Source organism: Seriola aureovittata, chromosome 2, assembly GCF_021018895.1.
Source record: "Seriola aureovittata isolate HTS-2021-v1 ecotype China chromosome 2, ASM2101889v1, whole genome shotgun sequence".
In the NCBI taxonomy this organism is placed as follows: Eukaryota; Metazoa; Chordata; class Actinopteri; order Carangiformes; family Carangidae; genus Seriola; species Seriola aureovittata.
Genome location: NC_079365.1, coordinates 18872590 through 18891954, shown reverse-complemented (window position 1 = coordinate 18891954; position 19365 = coordinate 18872590). Strand labels below are relative to the sequence as shown.

The 19365-nt window shown below is 38.9% G+C and overlaps 1 protein-coding gene across 4 annotated transcripts in view; it reads right to left on the bottom strand.

Moving 5' to 3' along the window:
* Positions 1–17062, bottom strand: part of pax7a (paired box 7a) — a 48084-nt gene extending 31022 nt beyond the window's left edge. Inside the window, exons 1-4 of one of the 4 annotated variants that reach the window (XM_056405655.1) lie at positions 16575–17062; positions 14992–15227; positions 13877–14021; positions 13304–13432 (exon numbers count right to left, since the gene is read on the bottom strand). In XM_056405655.1, coding sequence (XP_056261630.1) covers positions 13304–13432; positions 13877–14021; positions 14992–15227; positions 16575–16659 — 595 coding nt within the window. In that variant the 5' untranslated portion in view covers positions 16660–17062. The remainder of the gene's footprint in view (positions 1–13303; positions 13433–13876; positions 14022–14991; positions 15228–16574) is intronic. The other 3 variants (XM_056405664.1, XM_056405671.1, XM_056405680.1) reach the window with 3 other exon arrangements.
* Positions 17063–19365: the final 2303 nt, after the last annotated feature.

Genomic DNA, 19365 nt, shown 5'->3' with positions numbered 1-19365 from the left:
AAGAGGAAAAAAACTGCAAGGGAGGAAGAAAGATGGGAGGCTCTATAATCTTTGGCTCTCACAACAAACAATTAGCCCCTTTTTCTCTGTTTGAGGTGGGGAGAAAGTGGGAGAGAGAGGAAGGGGGGGCGCGCAAGAGAAAGCAGAGGAGACAGAGAGGGAGCAGCAGCGAGAGCGATGCTCTTTTATGGCTCTTGTCATATGGATGAAGGCGCGGCGCGTCCATGAGAGCGCACGCTCACCTTCAACAACAGGGCGTCCACTGGGCCTCCCGGCCTTTTCAGCCGGGAGAGACGAGCTCCTCAGGGGGCCATTAGAGCATGAATAGGGGCCTGACAGCCCTGTGCAGCTCCGCAGGGCATCCATAAACGCTGACATATTGACTCCCCATGCCTCTGCACTGCCTGAGTGTGAAAGCGTGAAGGGCTTGAAGGGTGGGATTCTTTTTCTTTAATATACTACTGACTAAAACTTGTAATTTAGTGACAGTATGATTGGTTGCTTTTGGCTTTAACACATTCTCTTTTTCTGCATGAGACTAATACTGTTTTTCTCCGGAGTACTGTTCAAGTTTTTATTTTACTTTTGAAATATAAATAATTGTTTTAAAAGACCTTTTTAAATGTAGATATAATGAAAAATGCACTTCTAACATATCAAACATGTAAGTGTCCATCATTCAGATAATGAAAAAATCTTACATTTACATACATACAAGCGTAGATGAATTTACTTGCTACATCATCCTATTCTCTTCCACTGTGGCAGTTTTTAGAACAAAGCCAGATTACAGAGGATCTAACAGAGCCACATGGACCCATAAAGACTTCAGAGGATACAAAATGTGAACCTTGTTAGGAAGACTGTTGCCACCTCTCACTTCAACACTAAGACTGAGCTTTACACCAGGTTTCTTCTTCTTGTGCAGAGCAGAATGTCACCGCCTGAGCTCCAGTCTTTGCTAATTGAGGTCACAGCGAAAGTAATGAAATTAACAGAGAGCACAAGAAAGTAAAAAGAAGCCCATGGGGGTCTCTGCCAAATGGCACTGGAGCCAGAGCCCCGGTCCCCCAGCAAAAAGCTCTAAAAACCTACGCAGGAAATCAAACAGTAATGTCTCAGGGCTATGAGCCGAGGTCTCCTGGAGGAACAAATCATTTTCTCAACAAAGCCAAAGAGAGATTACTGGGCACAGTATAGGAATGCACAGCGGACATTTTTATGTGCCCAAGGGAAGTTTCCTAATTTTCTGGACAAGGCTGGGCAGCAAATATTGTGGAAAAGTTTGAGTGATATAGAGGACACTAGGAAGCAAAGAAGAGTTGTGACGAATGATGGAAACTTCAATAAAAACTCAGGATTCATGTGAACAAAGCTAAAAGAAAAAAAAAGGAAAAAATTATGTCCGGTGTTTAATTAAGAGGCAGTAAAAAGTAAGGTTTATATATTTAGTTTTAAAACCTCAGAAAAATGATCGCCTTGTATTGTGTGAAATCATTTAATGTATTATCAAAATTACTATTATACTACACTGTATTATGGTCCGCTGACTTTTAGTGGATTGTAAGTAAACAAACTGTTACCAAAGAGTCCTTTTATATTCGGAAATTAAATGAATATTTCCTGTAAAGAGCTTTTTTTCTGGGCACAGTGAAGCATTACAGTGCTTGGCATTAATTTCTGAGATCCCTCCATATTGAGGGGTTGTAATGTGGCACAGTAGCAAAGCTTTTTATACTGAGACTACATATTCCCCAAGGAGAGAATGACTGACGATGCAGAAATAAGCCCATTAGTTGAAAATAGGGGACAACATTTGAAGTTGTTATTTTGTCGGCTAGGACAGGAGCTCCACCCCACTGTTTGGACAACTGCTTTCACATTTTAACTTGGTGGGAAAAAAACACATTTCTGATTCGCAACACTTAGGGAACATGTTTATTGTCTTTGTGGTTACGGAAAAAAACATGCACAATTAAAACAAATGAATATTTCAGTGGCGAAGCAGATCAAGAGCATAAAATGTGAAATGTTCTGGCGTTAAGTAGCATAGGCTAATGGCGATTCTTAAACTAGCAGACCATGGTCAGTGTCTCTCATTCATCACTGAGGGAGAGGCGCACTGTGCTAAACGTAATTACTGTTGCACATTATGTGGGCTATTCCTGTATTGTAATAAAATTAGCCAGAAATGCTTTTTGTCTTTTCTAATGCAGCTCCATGGTAACCATGTGGATGGTCATAATGCAACACACTGTCCCGATCTGTGCCAGCTGTCAGAGTTTGACAACCCTAGCTGGCAAGGCGAATTGGAGGAAACTACATTTCTTTCAATAAATTGTGTGGCTCTGACCTGCTCATCCATTGCGCAATTTAACATGGACATAATAAAGCTTGAGATGTCCTGATGTACTCTATACTCATTTTTGTGATCCTTCAGCTTTATTGTTTGGCAGAATAACAATGGCTTAATCACCGAGACAAAGATCTATTTCTGCCAAAAGTCCTGCTCATTATTAGACTGTCCATCTTAAAATTTCCTCAGATTACCCCAGACAGGCAGGGAATTCAATTGGACTATACAGTCTATTCTACATTCCTCAAAATATGGAGAAAAAGCTTTAACAATAAGAAAATGTAAATGCTGTGCAGACAACATTTAGTTAAAACAGATATTTGTACTACTGGGTACTAATAGTAAATTGACCTCTTTTTACAGATTAAATGATAATCGATCAGCATCATAAATAAAATTCCTACAATACATAAAAAAATTAATACAACCCCTATTCGAATGTGAGTCTACCAGCAAAAGCCACCTGTAAAAACTGACTTTGACAGTATTGAAAAGCAAACTTTCAAATTTAATATAGAATAAAAAAAGACAGCATTGAGTCAGTTTGACCCATTAATACAAGACACCACTGATTTCTCTGTAAATTTTCTTTGGCTTAAATCAAAGAGGCAACAACGCGCAAAGGCTTGTTTCCTGACTTATATGTCCTGCCTAAATGTACTGCAGAATTACTGGTGGACCGTTTATTTGACATTATCTGTGAGCCACCAACAACATTAATGTTGTGTGGTGGATAACTTATTAGGCAAAATGACTACAATTTATGAAATTACATGGTTAATTAAATACTGCTTACAGCTGAAATCACTCTGTAAACTGTCTGTCCCCTTTGGCAAATCACCTAGTCGAGACAAAGCCAAAAACCTACAGTCTTCATGAGGAAAATAGCAGGAGAAGTGCACAATCTGATCAGTCTGTGTGTGGGGCTTAATTTCTATGTCGTGTGATGCTGTGATGCCATGAATGCCCGGAATCAGTTTATTGCTTGTTAACATTGTTATTGGTGCTTTCTGACAACAGGCACCATTGTCTGTAAAGGTCGTGAGGTCAGTTATTTACGCTTGTTTATTGCAGCAAAATGATGACAGCTTCTCCAATGATGTGTGCAGAACAACTGCAGCAAGGTTTGTTTCAGCAGATGTTACCTGAATTAAACTTCTTTTTTTTTTTTTCAGAGGCCAAGCAGAAAGACAGCAAGAGGACATCTCGAAGCAATTAAATGAGATTTCTGTCTGATAACAAATACTATAGGTTTTTCCATTAAAACCTTTGAAACTAATCTCCCCGCTGAGAACACTTGTCTCTCCTCGTGGCATGGCAAGGAATCAGCAGTGAGAGATAAATAAATGGCCTTTAAAAAACATTGGCCCTCTTGTCAAGACACATACCCACTCGAGAGCAGCAACGGTCCACATGTCAACCCATTCTCTTCCCATTTCCTTTGCTCTCTTTGCTAAGACACTCCTGTCTAATGAAGTAGAGGGACTGAAATCCCACAGGGTTGCAGAGCTCTGTCATCCCTGAGTGTTGTTTTCCCCCTGGACAGGCCAGTCGTTGTCCACTATTGAAGGTAATACTCACCAATCAGGATTCATTACAACCCCAAATCTATGAATGAACTGCCCACCGCAAACGCAAACACACAACTGCCCGGGAGAAGAAATAGGCCTCCCAGGGACCCCCTCCAGACTAAATTGGATTGCCGATGCAGCCCACAGACATTTGAGAAGTCGAGAAAAACAATGGAGCAGAAAATAAATACTCCAAAGCCACAATGATGACTCCACTTGGTAAACTAACACAGTATTGATCGTCTTCTCTTTTTTTGTGTTTGTTTAGAAAAGCCTCATCCCTGCTAATAGCTGTCTGAGAGTGTAATCTCTCCCTTGTCCTCCCCCTCCTCTCCTCCCCTCCACATTCCCTATTATGTGGTTTCTTTCAGCGCGCCTCAAATAGTTTAGGTTCAGTGTCGCACTGGGGTACGGGGCATGGGACTGGGGACCAATTGTTTGCTAATGTTGACACCTGCCAGAGCAGGCTTGGTCTATTTGGGGCCCGCCAAGCTGCAAACTGGATGCTCCCCCTCTTTAGCGAGATTAAGTGTGGGTTGCTGGGGTCACAAATCACTGGACTCCCTCTGATGTTGTGAGGCACAGAGCCAGAGACTGAGAGGACTAAAAGAGAAAGCTGGAGAGGGAGGAACAGAGGAGGGAAGAGGGATAAAGAGTGACAGTCTATTGTTTACTGAAAAGGAGGGGAATAATGTATCTTCTTGAGTGCGCGTAACCAGTGTGTTCCATCCAAAGAAATATATCAACAGTGAATCCACAAGCATACAACAGATTTCTGCCTCGCTTTGGATGCATAAATGATTAGGAACATTTGAAATCTTTTTGTTTAAAATTCAGCATTAACAGGAAACACCAATTGTCACAGTCTGCACATAACAGCTTGTGCAATTTCCACACTCAAAATATAGCATTAGTAGAAAGAAAAAAATATGATGCAGCGCATTAAGCCATCTGCTTTCATGATGATTCACAGGACAGACTTTCTCGAGCTCTCTTGAAAATAACCTATGGTCTTTGAGAATAAATAAACATGAAAATACAGCGCACTCAGATCCTATATGCTGCACGACCACATTCTAATTTTTCCGAGAACTGTGTAAGAAAGTGCTTATTGACCCAAACACATATTTATATATATATCTCCTTTCAGGTTTATTTAAACACACATATAGTGTAAAGCCCAAGGGAAAACCAGCGTGGCCATAACAGACAGTGCCCAGCTCCTCCTCCTCCTCCCCCTTCCTTTGCAGATGTACATTAATTCTGAGCTGCTGCAGAAGCACCCTCTCTCCCTTTAAAACTGCTGCTGTCCAGCCTGATCGTGTCAGTTTGAAGGCCCCTATTGAAAAGTATTCATGCATCTGCCTTTGAGGCACAATAGCAGCTAGTTTATAAACTGTCTGCCCAGGCACCCAAAGGCTTTAGTTCTTATTGTTTTGTAGCCCCTTAATAAACTTTTTGGAGGAGTTCATCAACTTGCCTGAATAGCCTATGCAGCAAGTCTCAAGACAGAAAATAACAGAAGGGCCTTTTCTCCTCCCTTTTCTTTCTCTCGTCCTTTTCTAGTGGCTGTTCATCTAACAATGGTGAGAGTAGGCTGTCAGACATCACAGGGCTTTTTTGTACTAATACAAGAAAAAAAGAATTCAATAAAAAAGAGAAAGCGACCTCTTAAAATGGCTATCGAAGACAATTGTATTTTCACATTTGCACAGAAGGTAAAGGCGACTCAAGCAGCACAATATAAGTTAAAAAAAATGTTTACAAACTTATAGTATATAGAGACAGAATGAGAGCAAGGCAGCAGAAACTGGACCCTCATCACTATAAAACTGACAATAGGCTGTTTTGTTGACATTGTATGACATGTTAAAAGTGATGAAAATGTTTGGATTTAAATTTCAAAGTTTGAATTTCTGAATAATAATAAAATACTGTTGGAAGGAAAAAATAGAACAAATTTATATTAAAATGTTAGTTTTCAATTCAGTCAGAGATTGCCTGACACCTGTTAGACAGGCAGCACAGAAATGACGGGATGCAATAAAATGTAATTTTGGCTGTAAGCCATTAATCCACTGTTATACCTTTAAACTCTGTGGAAAAAAATTAGCCAAACTTAAAAGTCTTTAATAGATGTCTGCTCTAATTAATTTCATACCTAATTAAAACAAGGCTACAGTCCATGCAGGCTGGCCTGTTTAGCCTGCTGGATGGCCATAATTGAAGTAATAGCGGAAAAAAAGAAGCCTGCTTAGAAATAAAAGCCCGCAGCGGTCCAATTCAACAACAACACCACCACCCAACCACGCTGCTCATCCACCCCTCCCGCACCACACACACACACACACACACACACACACACACACACACACACACACACACACACACACACACCCTTCCCCTCCACCATCTGACCCAAAAAGGCCTCATTGGCTGCCCCGGACTAACCACCTACTGTTTCCCACCGATGCACTCGGTGCGTTTTAACACCCTAATTAGATGTGACAAGTTCAACGAGCTGGTTTTAGAGCAGGAAAAGCTGGTCAGGTTATGATTTCCGAGTCAGACTCACAGGGGAATCTCTGGACAGCTGATTCCTGTCAGCCTTATTCATCTTCTTGCCGCCAATTAGACATTACCGCTAACAAAGCGCTGGTAATTTGGGCAATAGGCCTACATTAAACGCTTAAAGTGGAAATGTAAATGTTTGAGGCCATGTCGGTAGGCTGACAGCACGCTAACATAATAATAATAATAATAATAATAATAATAATAATAATAATAATAATAATAATAAAATAGCACAGATAAATTTGATGGCACAAAATTCAAACAAAATGACTATTGACTGACGACGTATTTATATTGTAACAGAGAGTCTGCAGCGTATGAACTTGGCGTTGTTAATGAAATTTGCCACAAAAACAATAAGGAAATAAATAAAATAATAGGTCTAATATAGGAGCAATATTTCCTAGAATAACCGTCAACATTAAAATTGCATTAGTCAAAATTTGTCAAAACCCAATTTCAACCAAAAAAAAAACAAAACAAAACAGGAAATACCCAAATTAGCCTACATGTAATAGCACGAAATGAATTTACCTCTACATAACTAGGCTACAAAATTATTGAAAAACTGACTTCTTAAAGACATATTAGCTACTTAAAATAACCCCTTTTGAGATAAACTGCATCAAGAACAAATGGTTTAGCAAATAAAACAAATCAGCCAGCCTATTAGTATCCTTTGTTACTAATACCCACACCTGTTGACATGAATTTGCGATGCTGATGTTAAGACTGTGAGTGTGTGTGTCTGTGTGAGTGTATGTGTGTGTGTGAGGAAGAGAGAGAGAGAGCGAGAGAGAGAGAGAGAGAGAGAGAGAGAGAGAGAGAGAGAGAGAGAGAGAGAGAGAGAGAGGGGGAAGTTGAGCAAAAACAGAAGATGAAAAATTGAGATTTTCTATTTATTTTGGACCTCAGCCCTGCAGGCACAGCGCATGATCCCGGAGCCCCATAGTGAAAATTGGCGGAATAAAACACAGACAGAAATGGGAGACGCGCTGAAGCACCCTACTGTTGTGACAGGATACCTGGAGGGCAACACTTCCTCTTTAATTTGTCTCGTATGGTTTGAGACCCCCAACCAGACATTCAATCCTCAGAGTCTACATAAGCCTACTGAATTTAATTCTCGATGGTTAAATTATATGCTATAATTAAATATCATATCATTTTTAAATGCTCGGTGGCATGGAGGCATCTTATCAACTTGGTCTTCCTCGGCTTCTTCGTTGTTATCACATTAACAGTAACAACATCTAAAATGGGCCTATCAGCATTTGTGAGGAGAATTGCAGGCTAAACAAATGGCACCTATGGGCTTACATCTTATATTCTGATATTTTCGAGCAGGAAATGTTAACCTTGAAATGCTACTATCTGCGTCTAACAATGTGTGATCATAACCCCATAAATGAGGGGAGAAATTGAATCCTTTTAAGTTATTAAGCAGGAAAGGATTATAAACTCGTCTTTATAAATGAGCTAGAAATCCCCATGTCTTCCTCTGTACACTTTTAAATTTCCCACAAGAAGCTGGAGAGGAAAGATTGCCCCTTTTCAAGAGCCCCACAAGAGATGGAAAAACCATTTTTGTGCCCAGATAGGGAGTCGTCCCACATGGTAAGCGCCACTTTAATTAATAGACAGCCTTGAGAGGTATCACTGTCAGCCTGGATAATGGTGGCAGAGCCAGTGTTTGTGCTTCCATGAATATTTCTGATGTGATCAAAGTCAAATGCCAGCACAGAATGAATTTAAGCCTACTCCATTTTTTTTTTTTTTTTTTTTTTTTTTTTACTTAGCCTAATGCTGTCGACACTTAAAGCTCCTGACACTGAAATGTCTCTCCGGTTTGGTAGGCCTACAAGCTTAAACTGCACTCCTTAAAATTGATGCATTACTCATTACTCATAAGCAATGGGTTTCATGTTATTATGTTGCACGGTTTGCTCATGTTACCTTGCTGGAACCAATAGGCTAATTTGTTACACTAGTTGTAGCTCTTGCCATCAAATATCGCGATAGGTCATTAACAGCAAATAGCACCTTATACACATTATTTTTGAATCTAAAACATTATTGTTGAATCCAAAGCATATATTTTGAATGAAAAATATGTCTTCAAAATGCTTACTTACACTTAGAGAAGGTACATTTTTCTTCTTAAGCCATCTCACTGTTCTAGAGGCACTAACAAAATGAATGAAATGACAAAAAAACGAACATGTCTGTAATTTAACTTCTATCTTGAGGTAAAAGTGTCAACAAAAACTACATTTTTAGCACATTACTTAATATTGAAATCCGTCACATCATTTTAGGCTTATTGGTTGAGTATTAAAATAGGACAGTTAGTCATAAGCAACACCTTATATGATAAGAACAAAGCTGAGCTAGCTACATGTGCTAACTATTTCTGAAAACACATGTAAGCTATTGAATAAAAATGTCTCCAAAACAGTCTGGTGGGAATGCTTATAGCCGATAGAGTAAACATTTTCTTTTGATATTTCTCACCTTAAGTCTGCTCAGTGCTGTAGACGTCTTAAAAAAATGAGAAAAAAATTAACAGGTCTATAATTACCTTCAATTTAGAGGCAATTGTGTCAACAAAACCTACAATTTTAGTCTATTACTTCAGCTAAAATCGAAATTTGTCACACTATTTCAAGCATAGGCTTGTATAGGCTACTAACTGAGAAACCGTTGTAGTTGGTTGTTACCAGGCAACACCTTACTTCACAACCAAAGTACGCTACTAAGTTACCAGCTATTTAAGCTAGCTAATCACAAATCATCTCAGAGACATGTCAACCTGCCAGTGTTTATTACAACCATAACAGGAAGACGGCAGGTAGCTATCACCTGTACCAAATAGGCTACATACAACAGAAAATGTCCTTTAAATTCAGAGATGCTAGGACAGCCAGAGGTCCAGAAAGTCATGAAAGCTAAGACTTGTAAAATGCAATCTGACATACTTACTCACTTGACTCCATAACTATCTTTTCTTAAACATAAATATGCCCCAAATTAGCTCATTAGATTGACACTGTTTATTTACATATATAGGCTAGTTGATTAACAAAAGAAAAAAAATTGAGCATTAAAAAATAGAAAATCTGAAAATTCAAATTTTGTTTCAATATTGAATAGGCACTATAAATTATTTTGCCAGCTTTATTAATTTTATTAATTTAGCTACTGCAAATACAACAAGCCCAGCAAATTATTAGAAACGTATTAACATTTTCATTGTTTTATTTTATTTTATTTTATTTTATTTTATTTTATTTTATTTTATTTTACTATCGATCATGTCCTGTCTTTCAGCTCCTGCCCCCTTTATAAAAAAATGTAGGCCTACCGATGTAAATTCCAGTGAAATGTGGCTTGAGTGGCTGCGGGGACAGGGGAGGTTAATCCGAGTTTAATGCAGTGAAGCACAGCGCAGGGTCTGGGCTATGATGGGTATGTTATCTCTGCCCAACATTTGGGTCTCCCTCAATTTCCACCCAGCCAAATAGCTGCGAGAAAGTGCAGATGGAGTCACTCTCAATGCCTGAGGAAAAAACGTTATTAATAGCTAAATAACTTCCCCATACTTTCACTGAATCTCTCTCACACACTGTTCCAGATGGATTTGTTTGAAGTGGTCTCTCGCTTCATTCCCCTGTCCTTCTCATTCAGCACGGCTTTAGACCCGAAATATAGCTACATTATATTACCATACACTTAGAGACTGGGTGTGTGTGCACGAAAGTGTGCGTGTGTTAGTGTGTGCGTCCGTGCGTAAGTGCCCGCATGTGTGTTTGTGACGTTGAAAATCACGGAGGGGGCAGCTTTTCACACTTTTCATCACTGGGGGCCTAGTTTATCATTAATAATAGCAGAAATTATTCGTTTTGTGTTTTTTTTTGTTTCTGCAGAAAAACAAGAGTACCTGTGAGTGGATCATAAATCTTAAAAAAATCATTTTTGCATAATTGCTTAATGTATAACGTAAATTTACTAATCTTTGCAGGTATTTTACAGCACAGACTGAGACAGAAATGGGTGGAAAAGATTGTCTAGAGACAATAACGTTTTCCAAATATGTTAGAAACAAAGTTTAGGTTACAAATGTAGCATCTCATAGCCTATTAACTGCAGCCTCCTCCCCCTTCCCTCCTAACCTGGATCTTTAGGTTGTCCGACTTCCTCACACCTCTCCGCCGGTCTGTCACTTTCCCTCCCTGATGCTAGGATATAATCCCACGTGGCATCTGTTTAATTAGACTGAGGACCTCAGGTAATCCCGCGATTTGCTGAAGTGTCCATCGCCTGTCTCCACCTCATCTGACGGTCAGATTGGATGCATCAGTGTGGCAGATGGACGCCGGACAGCTGATCTTTCTCTCTCTCTCTCTCTCTCTCTTTCTTCTCTCTTTGACCGGTGTGGCGCTAAACAGGATGCCCACGTTTGCGCAGATGTAGTGCAACCTTTCCCTCATTCCTTGCGCGTAATCTAACTTTGGCACCATGGATGGGAAACTTGTTTCTGCGCAAACAGATTGGTGGGAGGACCGGGATCTCCGCTCGGTGATCACCAGACGGCAAAAATAGTTATCAGAATGAAAAAAATCCCATAAAGTGGAACTATTGTCGGTACATTAAAACTGAGTTTTGATTGGTTTACCTTCGCCTACATCCTTCTGAGAAATAACAGTCGACTCCATGCAGCAAAATAAAATTTACAAATATTGTAATATGGTTAACAGTTTAAATACACGTTCAATAAAGCTAGATTAGAGCTGGGATAAATCCGTGATGTAACCTCTGAGCAAATCAAATACACAGACCTAATAAACAAATAGATAAATAAATAAAGTCTTAAAATCTGGATAAGTAAACGAAAAAAAAAATCTCATGAATTTTGTGCCCAGGGCGAGCCACTGTGAGCTCCGCTCTGAGATGAAAGTGAAAAGAAATAAAAGGCTCTATTTAATCTGCTTTAAAACCCCTCTCCACATAAGGGCTGTGCTTCAAACTCGGAGAGTGAGGGGCTGATTGGGGATAAATACATTTCTTACCATGCCTGCGAGCTATTACACCCGGCACGAACACAGCCACCTATTCAGCAACCATCGTTTCCAGTGCTTACTCTAATAAGTATTAACATTATTAAATGCCATCCGGATGCCGGTAGTCTAAACTGCATTACGCAGAGGGGTGCGTCTCTTTTTATAGCAACGTAATTCAGTCCCAATTTAAAACATAAGCAGCGCTAAGAAAAAAAAAAACAGAAGCAAGAACATTATGTGGATATTTTGAACCAACAGTAGAAAGTCAATAATAATGCATTGGTAACGTAGTTAACACTCTAAAAGTCAAACTATCACATTATCCAGCAAAAGTGTCCTCATGCAGCGCGAGCTGTGGGTAATGGGCAGACTCTCCAGCCAGAAGGATTCACAATCCATCTATATGAACACTGGAGATATTTGCAACAAAATGGTGACATTTTTCTCGTAACATTAATGCGTGGTGTGACAGAAAAAAAGAGACCGTTTTCACGCTATCAACTGATTCTTTTCCAACGCTATTATATAAAATTACAAAACTATCTACCAGCGGGGCGTACTGAATAATTCATCTCCTTTTATGTCTCTCCTTGCCCTTTGTCCAAAGTTTTCTCTCTCTTTTACCCGATGTTTGAATGAGAATGGACGGGCCCATACTCTCCTTTTCGCTGCCCTGCTTTCCAGGATTTGCTTTTGTACCTCGGACTCTTCACTTTAGAAAAGCGTCAATAGAGGGGAGGTTTTGCTCGTGAAGTCCATCTTCAAGTTTGAAAAATCTTTGGCAGTGTCTTTTTTTTTTGGAAAAAAAGGGGGAAGAAGGAGGAGGATGGGGGGGGGTGTCTTTTCTAGACTCTTATCTAAACCCCATTCACACATGTTTGATCATCAAAAGGGCCAACCATTATATCGTTGGGAGGATGCGCATTTTCACTCCCCATGACCAAGAAAGCTAGTAAAACTCTAAACTTAATAAAATATGACAATAAAATCAAGAGTTTGTCTTGTAAACTGTCAAACAACTCCACTTCTACTCATGTCAAAGAACTTCAAGTATCAAGAAAACCTTCACATTTTCTAATTTAGCGTCTAATTGCAAGTGATGGTGTTATATTACGGTTATATTTAAATATAGCCTATACAATATGCCACAGAAATATGAAACCCACATGACATACCAATGCATTTTTAAGGCTATTAAAAGCTTGTAAATTCTATTGACAAATACTGACAGCGAATACCTGCATCAAAGCTTTATTTTTCCCTCCTCGCAGCATTACTAATAGAGCAAATAATAATATGAACATTGATTTCCTCTTTAACTGACAAGTGGTGAAATGTCAGTGAACTGACATCGATTGTGAAATGGGTCAACTGTCAGCTGTCGTTTAGAGGTCGTTAAATGAGTGAATGAATGAGGAGGAATTCGCTACACAAATTAATTTTCTGCAGTTAAATACCTTCTGCCAAGGCTCTCATAAATAATTGAGTAAATGAACAACTGCTGGCTCGGAGTTAAAAGCAGGAATAAATTCTCTGTTTAGCTGCAGCTCGGATGTGGGACAATTTCCCAAGAGGACGTAGAGTAGGAAGTCTGTTTAAAACACTTGCTTCCTGCTTACAAGGCTGCAATTTACTCTGACTAGTAATAATGATAATAATAATAATTATTGTAATAATCATAATAATAATTTATTACTTCAGACATATACAAAAGGGCCATATACTTTCTGCTGTTAACTTACATTTATCACCGAGGATGCCATCGATGCTATGCTTTGTTTTCTTTTCTCCATCTTCATCCTTCTTATCACAGTCATCCTCGTCATCTTTTTTGCCAAATCGGGCCCTCAAAACGCGGCTGATGGAGCTCACTAATGGCAACAAAAAGGTAAATGGGTGATTAGCCCTAAAACCCATAAAAGAACCATAATAATCCTATCATACATTTTTTTTTTCTTTTTTTTCTTTTCTTTTTATATATAAAAAAAGGAAACCATACAAAAATAGCACAGGTAAAGTTTTACATGAACCAGCTGCGTTGAGAAAATGTTTCAAATAAAAGTCTATAATAAAAGGAGCAAAATTACACTAAAAATACAATAATATAAATTCACTAGTGAGGACCAAAGGCACATTTTCCCAACAGGATGACTGTTTTTTCTGGGTCAGTCAGCTGTAGGTGTGCTTCCTGCCACACTGAAACATTTTATTATCAGTAACTGGGGCTTAAAACAGGTTGGATTCAAAGTGATGTTCATTCAGAGGTGATGCTGCAGTGTTCGCTGGTAATAAGGGAAAAAAAAAGTGCAGCTTACCAGATGAAGCCTCACCTGAAGGAACTGTGCTTCTGTCGCACACCCCGTCCTTCAGCAGCTTATCCCGGATCTCCCAGCTGAACATACCCGGGTTTTCTCTCTTGTACTCCTCGATCCGCTTCTCCACGTCAGGAGTTGCCACCTGCTTTAGGTTTGAAATGGTGTGAATGGGAAGGAAAAGACAAAAGGGGCGGAAAAGAGAAATTTTGGACAATTTTAATTGAGAGAAATATTTTTTTTTTAAATGAACACATGCACCAGTTACAAGATATCAATAGAAAACAAATAGGGCCTATAAATAACATACAAAACTATAGGTTATATTGTGTAGCCTATAATTTTAATGGCAGCATTATAGGCCAGCGACTTTACTGCATAGACAAGACAAAGAAATAGGCCAACTATTAACAGGTTTTAACGGCACTATAAACTAAATATTTAACACCAGTGAAAAACTATGTTCCCTCATGTACTATAATGTATGTAATAACAAATATCCTGTAATGGAAATTGATAAAATATAACCATTATTCAGAATTAAATGCTTTAGATACTGTTCAACAAATAACTATAAACACCATGTAAAAATTAATATATATCATAATATCATGAGAACAGACTTTTTATGGTAAATGCTTTCTCTTCCTTTTGATCAATAATGTAAAATATTAGATATTTATGTAAATATTTGGGGAAAATAAAACATCAGCTCTGAAGTTTGTTATGACCAGTACAGAAAAGATGTTACAGGTGTACATGTGACTAAAATTGTAGGAGACAAAAGACTGGTTATAGCCGAAAAAGCACATTATTGTTATTATTATTATTATTATTATTATTATTATTATATATTATCATTATTATTGTTATTATTACTATTATTAGTATTATTATTATTATTGTCGTTGTTGTTGTTCAGACATACAGAGACTTCTAAACAGAGTAAGTCAAACATATTTTTATTATCTTTATCTTTGCCCTCTATCAGGCGGCTTTGGTAACACAGTAACATCAGATCTGGGCTCACTTAGGTGTCATGCCCTCTGCACCACCCAACATGACGCCCATCCTCGCGCTCCTGTGACCCACAGACTCAGTCACGGACCTCCACTCACCCTGGGTTTGCTGCCTCCTATGGCCCCCGGACGGATCGAGCCGGTCTCTTGGTACCGGCACAGGATCTTGGAGACACAACCGTGAGAAACTCGCAGTTGTCGCGAGATTACGCAGGGTCGGATGCCGTGGTGGGCCATCTCCACTATCTTGTGTCGGATGTGATTTGGCAGGGGCCTCCCGTTGATGAACACTCCGCCAAGCTGGTTCACCCTACCCTGGCCCAGAGGGGTGGACACTGCGCCACAATAAACAATAAAAGTCTCAAAAACAATCAAAACAACCACACATCATGTTCTCCAAAGCTTTCAAATGTTCACTTCTAAGTAGATGAAGCTACAATTTAGACTGAGGTGTGTCAATCAGCGGCATGTTTTGCCATGCTACTGACTATTTATGGGACGTAGTTTACGCACATTATCATATTCTACATTTTCAAGAGAGCGTTGTGCCAAATTCATCCAGCATCAGTCTGGCTGACAGGATGTATCCGAGGCCACTTCAGGATCCAATTTCACATTCAAGAGACACTAAACAGGGTGACACTTCCCACCTTGATTATTCCTAGTCATGCTGTACAAATATTGATGTGATCCTTTGAGCCATCTCTTTGCTGTGTGTATTATTGCCATTTCCAGCAGCAGGACACTTGAACAAATCCCGGAGCTCGAGTAACTTGCGAGCTACGTGGTTTTTGTACATTTCAGTCCAGGGCACTTGAGCACGAACTGGGTGTAATGGGAAAACTGTTTCCATAAATGCATGCAAATACAAAGTGATCTTTTTTCCGCCCATATGTTCCCATATACTTGAGTGTGATGGGCATACGAGTTTTAAAAAAATTACCAATTAAATTACTTTTGTGCGTGTGTGTGTGTGTGTGTGTGTGTGTGTGTGTGTGTGTAACAAGCGAGGTTGGACTTGTAAAAATGCTCCATAAAATGTACTACAAAATGATTTATTATTCTGTCATCTAAATTATTATAAAGGTAAATTATTGTTAGATTAGCTTATTTTTTTGTATAGAGGATAATTTAAGATACAATAATTTCTAACCATTGTATTATTAATGCAATTCAAATGTAATTTGAAAGTCAAAGCATTAAAAACATAAAAATAAATACATAGATTAGAAAATAAAATAGGTATCAATACAAATATTTCATGTAGATACTGTAGCTATAATAAGCAGGAATTACTGAGTGAGTCAAGACTCAAATTAAAATAAATTACTAATAAATTCATACTGAACTCATGAATGCTTAAATAAGATTATCAAGGTGAAACAAAACACATTATTTAAAAAAAAAAAAAAAAAAAAAGCTGTGGGCTGATTCTCAACACTCCTACCGCTGCTTTTCTGAAACTATCCTTCAGTTTTGATTCATTCGGGTTGTAAACTTTAATCAACACTGACTGGAGGTCGCAATTGTTCACCCTCCGTTTTATTTCCCAGCATGTCGCCGGTAACAAACTGTGTGTGACTATCACGCTACAAGCTGACAGAGCGGAGTCCTGATGAGTTCTGTCACAGCACAAGTCCAAACATCAAACACGCGCTGTCATTGTTTTGATTTTTTCTTACCTTCCAGAGGGAAGCCGGTTCGGGGGTAGTTCTGGCCTGGCGCAGGGCGCACCATCCGAGGCACTGTTCCTGGTAAAGTAGCCATCCTGCAGCTACTCAGACAAACCAAACCGGACACTGTTGAAACCTGCTACTCTCACAAAGTCCAAGTCAAAGCCCGGGACGTCTTCGAAATGTTCAAAAAGAGGCTCTCTTTGCTGTCAAATCCCAATCCCAGGCGGAGAAACTGGACAAGCCCTTCTTCCACCGGGGAGAAAATAAAAGTGATGCTCTCCTCTGGTGCGTTGAATGTGCCAAAAATATATTTTTTTTAAAAAATAAGGATAGCGACATATAAAATTAAAAAAAAACCCTTTGAACAGGGAAATCTGCAAAATGGAGGAGCTGCACCGAAAGTTGTGTGTCTGAATTGAGAAAAATGCAGTGTTATTCTTTTCCCTTGGTGTAGTTTGTGTTCAGTATAATGTCTGCTGGCTGGTTGGAAGTAGTTTAAGTGGCCAACTTTCGTGCATGTCGTAGGAGGAGACAGCCGAGCGCTCCCATAGGCTCCCTGGCCTTTCTTTTATGGATGAAAGAGAGTGGGTTTAGCCAGGAGCCGACCGACCAATCAGAGACACACATTCCACTTTTAATTCACTGCTGCCTCCCTCATAAGACCCCATACACCAAACCCAGTTCAAAATGTTATTATATCTAAATGTTATTCTGAATCCTGTCTTTTCAAAATGTGTCTGCCTCCATGATACTCAGCTGATCAAACCTGTGGAATATCAATGCTTTTAAAATGATGATAGCTCCGTTTCTTTCTTTCTTTCTTTCTTTCTCAAAAAACAAAACGAAAAAAACAAAAAACAACAACAACAACAACAACAACAACAACACAGCATTATGGCAACAATAGCAAAGCCAGAAACTAAAAAAAGAAGAAAAAACAACATAAAAAAACATTATTGAAAGTTGATTAAAAATAGTTTATTGCAGGCACATATTTAGTTTCCGATCAAAATATAATATTTGGAAAAATATCTGAATTCATTGACCAAAATCATTACGTTTTCGATACAATTTCACGAGTCGAAACGTCTGTATCCAAAGTTACTTGTCCATACACGAACGGGTGCACAAGCAGCGCTTCATGTGGATAAAAAATAAATAAATAATAAAAAAAAAAAATCACGGCCCAAAATGATTGAGTCAGGCATTTATGATGCTGTGTCTGAATGGACGAAGCTGCGCTGAAGCAGGTCTGCTTGGCGAAGGTTGGGCTATAAGATGCGTTTGGCTTGTTAACCTTTCAATTAAGTAAATGTGCGCAGCATGAACATCTAAATCGCTCCTATAGCTTTTTGTGGTAATTACAACATTCGGATCGACCCGGTATTGATGACAACAGGTTGACTTGCCCTGGAGAACACACAAGAGTAATTGCTTAAAGGTAATTGTTCAGAAAAAAAAAGATAATGCGCCACTATTAAACTCGAATAAAAAGAGCACATATGGCAGAAAAGAAGAGGTGCATGTGTCAACTCTGTAGGCCCACCGTGCATATAAAATTGTGTGACAATTGCCGTGGAAAACACTCCTGGTGGAAGGCAATTTCACAAATAATTTTAGCAACAATTAGGGAGTGTGGAGGGGTGAAATGGCGATTTCACATGCAGATGTGCCGGTGGGAAGGATCTGGTACCCTGCCGAATAGCTATGACCCTCACTCTCCCGCTTTGGTTTGCTTCACATGGGACAGAAAAGCACAAAGAGACCGCCTCACCCTCCTGGGAAGGCGCAAAGAGCACTGGATTAAGTCAAGCATCAATCATGTGAAATCCAAACAATAGCAAATATCTCTTATGGAAAGCACGTTCTTCTACAAATACTCCACCTTTCTGTTTCTCTCTGATGCTAACAGGTAGATTATGTTCTTTTATTTATTTATCTGTTTATTTTTAGAATCACACAGACACGCACATAAAGCTAATAATCCCATATCCTTGCAAATATCATTGGTTCACCACCACCAGGTCTTGCCTCTGTTATTCTAAACATTATTACCCTGGTATTCATTTGTTATGCAGCTGCTGATAATTACACCCAAAAGAAAAGAGTTTAGAGTGTGCAGGGAAATTTGCATCACTGACATTATTATGAATTTTAAGTGTGATGTTGTTTAGTTTGTTGTAATGTTTTTTTGCAAACATAAACATGTATAACATAGTGATTTCTCACCTATAAATCAATGCTTTGGGACTCAAATATGTCTTCTGCAGTATGGACTGTGTATCTGATTTGTTTTTGTTATTACAAGCTATATACTCTGCCATTCTCTATATAATTCCCAGACTCTAAAACTTTACAATTTACCTTTTTTTTCAATTTAACCTTTTCAGACTGACGTGCAGGAGCTGGACAGAAGAGAAGAAAACACGCCGAACAACAACCCTACAACGAGAACTTCTTTAGGGCTGAATGAAAACTGCCACAGACACAGAAAGAAACACTACAAGCTGAATAAAGGCAACATTTATTGCAGATCTTGAATTGCACTAAGACATTTTTCTTGATCTAATGATGTATTCAAAGATGTTTTGATTGGCTTAGAAACGGCAATGCCTGGTTACATTTACAGAAATCCAGGGATTAGAGGTGCTGTCAAAAAAAAAACAACAAGAAAAACCCCCAGGTTATTACAGCTTTCATATCAAGAGTTTTCATAGTTTATTGGCCAATCTATTAAGTATAATTAGGCCTTTGGTAGCAAAAAAACTAAGGGTGTAATATTGTAGCAAAACAGTTG